Here is a 4499-nt window from a genome sequence, read left to right on the forward strand (position 1 = left end):
ATTTAAGATATCTCTAATAATATTCTGACTAGTATAAATAACATTAGATTTATCACTAGATTGTATGGAGATTCCAGTTCAAGATATCTTAAATGTATCTTTAGATATGAGATTCACTATATAAGATTTAATTAATGCAAATTTCAGACTTTTTCATGTTCTGTAAGTTGTATTTAAAACAAAGCTGCTGCTGTTGATCATTAAGCAGCCCTCCCAAGACCAATATGGGAAACACTGGAAAGGTCTACAAATGTTTATTGAAGATGTTTTTGATAAAGAATTGACTGACAACCATGTTAATATTTTTGCAGTACAAATACACTACATGTTTTTTTATATTTTATCAAATTTTGAACATTTTTGTTTCGGGCAGGTAAAAAATAAAAATCTTGTCGAACCCTGGACTGAATAAGAAAAGAATCAAGTGGAAGCCTCTTTTTGATGTACACGTACCATATTGCTAATGAGATKACAAATATACTGTAAGACCCGTGTTTAACCTACGAGTAACTTATCCATAACTTGTTTCTAGCTCATACATGACTCACACTAGTGACATTGTTTTGACTTTTGCAGATCTTATGTGTAACATTAGTGTWATTATGCATGTTGAAGCACTTTCAATCATAAGACAGTTCAGTCAGAGACTGATGTCATCCTCCGAGCATTCGGCAAACACAAAAGGCAGAACGGCAAGTAAAGTGAGCCCACCTCTGGTGGTGATTGACCTCTGAGCCCCCAAGCGAGGTAGTATCAGTATCAGGTCAGCCTTGGCCGGGCTGACCGACTTGTGAAAAAGCGACCCGTGGTTCCGCACTCAAAAAATAATAATGAGCTGATGACATCAAGGAGTGACCGCAGGATTAATCAACAAAGATTTATTACTGAAGGARTATTAGAGATGACACAAAACAGCAACTTCACAGTTAGTTTAAAAAATACTGAACCACAGGATCACTAAAGTAAATTTGTGTTGTTTGATACGAGGCAGACGCCCGTCACACAAACGTGTCACGTCCTCTTCAGCCGAGCTGAGACCTTCTCCACGTCTCTTTTGKTTCCGCACTGCTGGGTTCATTTCTGAACGCACACGTGTGAGTGGGGCCTGGCCGGCTTCTCCTGTTATTTATGAATGACCCGAGGGTGCTTAAAGCCRGACKGGTCTGTGCTGCGATTTCATGGAACCGTCTTGTGAAAGAGGCCATATTGAGACAATCAATTGTTCACAAATATAAAATGGCTGGCTCTTTGCACCTCCAGTCATTATTTTGCATTGATCAACATCCATCATAACAGGTCCAGTACCAAGTCAATCAGGTCTTTATGATGTTGAAAAATGGATATTTGGTATTCWTAAGCCTCTCAGGATCCTCCAGCTCTGTGGTGAAAGCTGTGGATCTCCGCACCTCATAGATCCAGCAGGAGTGTTGAGTTGCTCATTTTTTTGTACACTATATAAAAGAACCCAAACTACTAGTAAATACGTTAGATGTAAGTTAGAAACATGTTTAGTAAGTACTAGAGTTGTCAGCTATAAGCTGAATATGACGATATACGTTCTGGAAACCTCTGATATAAGATTAAGATATGTTRGAAGTTGGTCATAGGTTATAAATAAGTCTAAATTGCCCAGATAGTTTTTGTTGCATGTTGACATACAGTATGACTAACTTACAAGTAACATGAGTGCAGCATTTGATACTGTTTCCCGCACTATCCTCATTGACAGACTAGCATCTCTAGTCATTTCTGACACATCACTGAACCGGTTTAAATCTTATCTYTCTGGTCGCACTCAGTTCATTCAACTCAAAACATTCTCTACCAAACCTGCTTCCCTTTCCTCTGGTGTGCCCCAAGGATCTGTCCTTGGACCCCTCCTATTTATCATCTACATTCTCCCTCTCGGCTACATATTTCGTAAACACAATATACAGTTTCACTGCTATGGTTTTTATTATTGACTTTTGTAAGGTGACCTTGAGAGTTTTGAAAGGCGCCTATAAATAAAATGCATTATTATTTATTATCATTAACATGTCTGGCATCAGCGTACAACAACCCATACCATCGTATAACAGTGTTCTGGTAACTTATTATGAACTTATACCTAACTTATCTTATTTACACCAGTGCGTTTGCCTTTTCTTTCCATACACTGACATACATTGATGGCTTGACATTACTGTGTCAATCTTTTTAGTAAAGATGATCTATGATATGGCAATATTTATTTAACAAAGACAGAAATACGTGGTCCAAGAATGAAGGTACTCCGTGGGATGATCAGCTGAGTTTTATTGCAACAACAGGAAACACAGAGAACAACCTGGCCTGTCTCTGTGCCTCTGCTTCTCTCTGTCACTGTCTCTCCACACTACTCACTGTGTCTCGAGAGGCCTCATATATATATTAACAAACACCATTATGTCATCTTAGCAAGATTTGATACAAGGTCAATGGAAAACACAAAGATAAACACAAGTGATATCTAAGAATGACTGTTGTTAGCAGATCTTGTTCTGACTTTAATCATTCTGTCTGCAGATGAACAGCATGTCATGAAAACCTAGGTCATTAAAGGATGTCATGAATTACTTGCTTAAACATAAAAGTATTAGTTCCATTACAATCTATAAAGGGTAAAAAAAAGATTGCATGTATTTTCACTATCATCAGTTTTATAAAAAATCCATTATGATACAAACACCTGCATCAGAGCAAAGGTCAAAGGTTTTCAAAGCTCACTAAGCCTCTGCTATCAGCAGCAAATCAGACAGCTGATAATGTGACAGACAGCCCAAGTGCAGTGAATTACCTTGTAAACAAAATGAGATTAATTAAAAAATGCCCACTCTCTCTGGGCATGCCCATAAAGTCACCTCAACAGATCTCGCTGAGGGATATACGGAGAGAGAGGTGAAGCAGAAGTGAGAGCCGTGCTATCTGCAGGACCTTTAACCCGACTGAGGGTTTAGCAGCGTCTGTTTAAAGCCACCAAATCCTTCACATATGCCTGAGAGCCAAACTGTGCCAACTGGACAACCGCAAAGCCAAGACGGCTCGACTAAACCCAGAGGATAGTTTGTTCTGATCAGAGCGTAAAACCTGAAACTCATACAAGGAGAAGCAAAACCAACTGGTCAAACAAGAAAAATAATTCAATCAATCTGATTGTTACCAGCTGGGTGCATCAGAGCAAAAATGATTAAACACAACTAAAATGTGCTTTTATTTTTAATTTTATTATTATTWTTTTTTTACAAATAGTTTGACTGAACCTAAAAAGTAGGATGAAGATACCTCCGCTGCTGTTCCAGCTCTTCTGGGGTGGGTCCATTGGACACTGGGCGGGGGAGGGTTGCATATCCTGCAAAACCAAGACAGAAATATATACTCTGTGCACATAAATAAACTTTTACAATGAGATTAGAAGGTGCCATAAATTAATGGTTGAACTTTATACATCTGCCTCTAAAACTGAGCACCCCCCCCCCTTCTGCAGATGGTACAAAGTCTGAAAACAGTCCAGCTGGGACAGAAGAGCTAAATCACATTTCAATAAATCACTCGTTTTGTTTTTTATGTTGGTTTTATTATTAAGATTACTTTATTTTACAGGAAACTAAATGCAGAGGCAAATATAAATGATATCGCCTCCTATTTTAAAATATACTCAGACAGTTCGGTTCAATATTCTGCGAGAGAAAACATGATTTGTACTTTTATTTATTTATTTATTTACAAATTCATGGTGACAGAACAAGATGGGCCGGCCAGACCAAGGACCAAAGCTTTAAAGTTTTACTTTTATTGTGTTTTAATCTACTCCTCTGTGGATCTTTGTGTTTAATCTTAAGATGGATGCATTTTCTGTGAAGAGCAATCTAAGTGATTTCTACCATTAATATGAAAAATCAGAATGCATCAGCTGGCTTTACCAGAGTCCAAAACAGGGAGGAGGGCGGGAGACCTTGACATTTACACAAAAACTTGTTTGTTTCACATTTAATTCATATCAAGTATTTAGAGGAAAGAATATGAGTACAGTGTACCAAATGTTTTTATTCATTTTTTCCAGCTTCCACTAAAATTAAAAACAGATGATAATATTCTTTTCTGTTTATCTTTTGTTAAAAACACTTAGTCAAGCATGCATATCAAGCATTTCTCGTGAATAAATTTGAAGCAAAATTTAAAGAAAATTAAAAAGTCTCATCTCTACCTAAAAATGTTCCAATATTTTATTRCAGAAATTTTACATTTCTGCATAAAATGTTATATTTTCAAGTTGAGTTCAGCTACAAATGTTAGATAAATTAAAGACTAAGAGTTTTTTGTGTTAATATAAAATGCATTCATGTGTTATAATGTTTATATGTTTAAACGTTTGGAATAAAAAAAAACTTGTTAATTCGCTCAAACTACATTAAAGAAGAGAGTCTTTCAGTTTGAGGGATTACAGTATGAATAATTACAGAATATAAAAAACTATAGAG

The 4499-nt window shown here is 36.6% G+C and overlaps 1 protein-coding gene across 2 annotated transcripts in view; it reads right to left on the bottom strand.

Moving 5' to 3' along the window:
* Window positions 1-4499, bottom strand: part of vaspb (vasodilator stimulated phosphoprotein b) — a 49021-nt gene that overhangs the window by 12220 nt on the left and 32302 nt on the right. For both annotated transcript variants that reach the window (XM_014015049.1, XM_014015047.1), the window contains exon 4: window positions 3304-3370. In XM_014015049.1, coding sequence (XP_013870503.1) covers window positions 3304-3370 — 67 coding nt within the window. The remainder of the gene's footprint in view (window positions 1-3303; window positions 3371-4499) is intronic.

The sequence above is a fragment of the Austrofundulus limnaeus genome, unplaced genomic scaffold (assembly GCF_001266775.1).
Source record: "Austrofundulus limnaeus strain Quisiro unplaced genomic scaffold, Austrofundulus_limnaeus-1.0 Scaffold122, whole genome shotgun sequence".
In the NCBI taxonomy this organism is placed as follows: domain Eukaryota; kingdom Metazoa; phylum Chordata; class Actinopteri; order Cyprinodontiformes; family Rivulidae; genus Austrofundulus; species Austrofundulus limnaeus.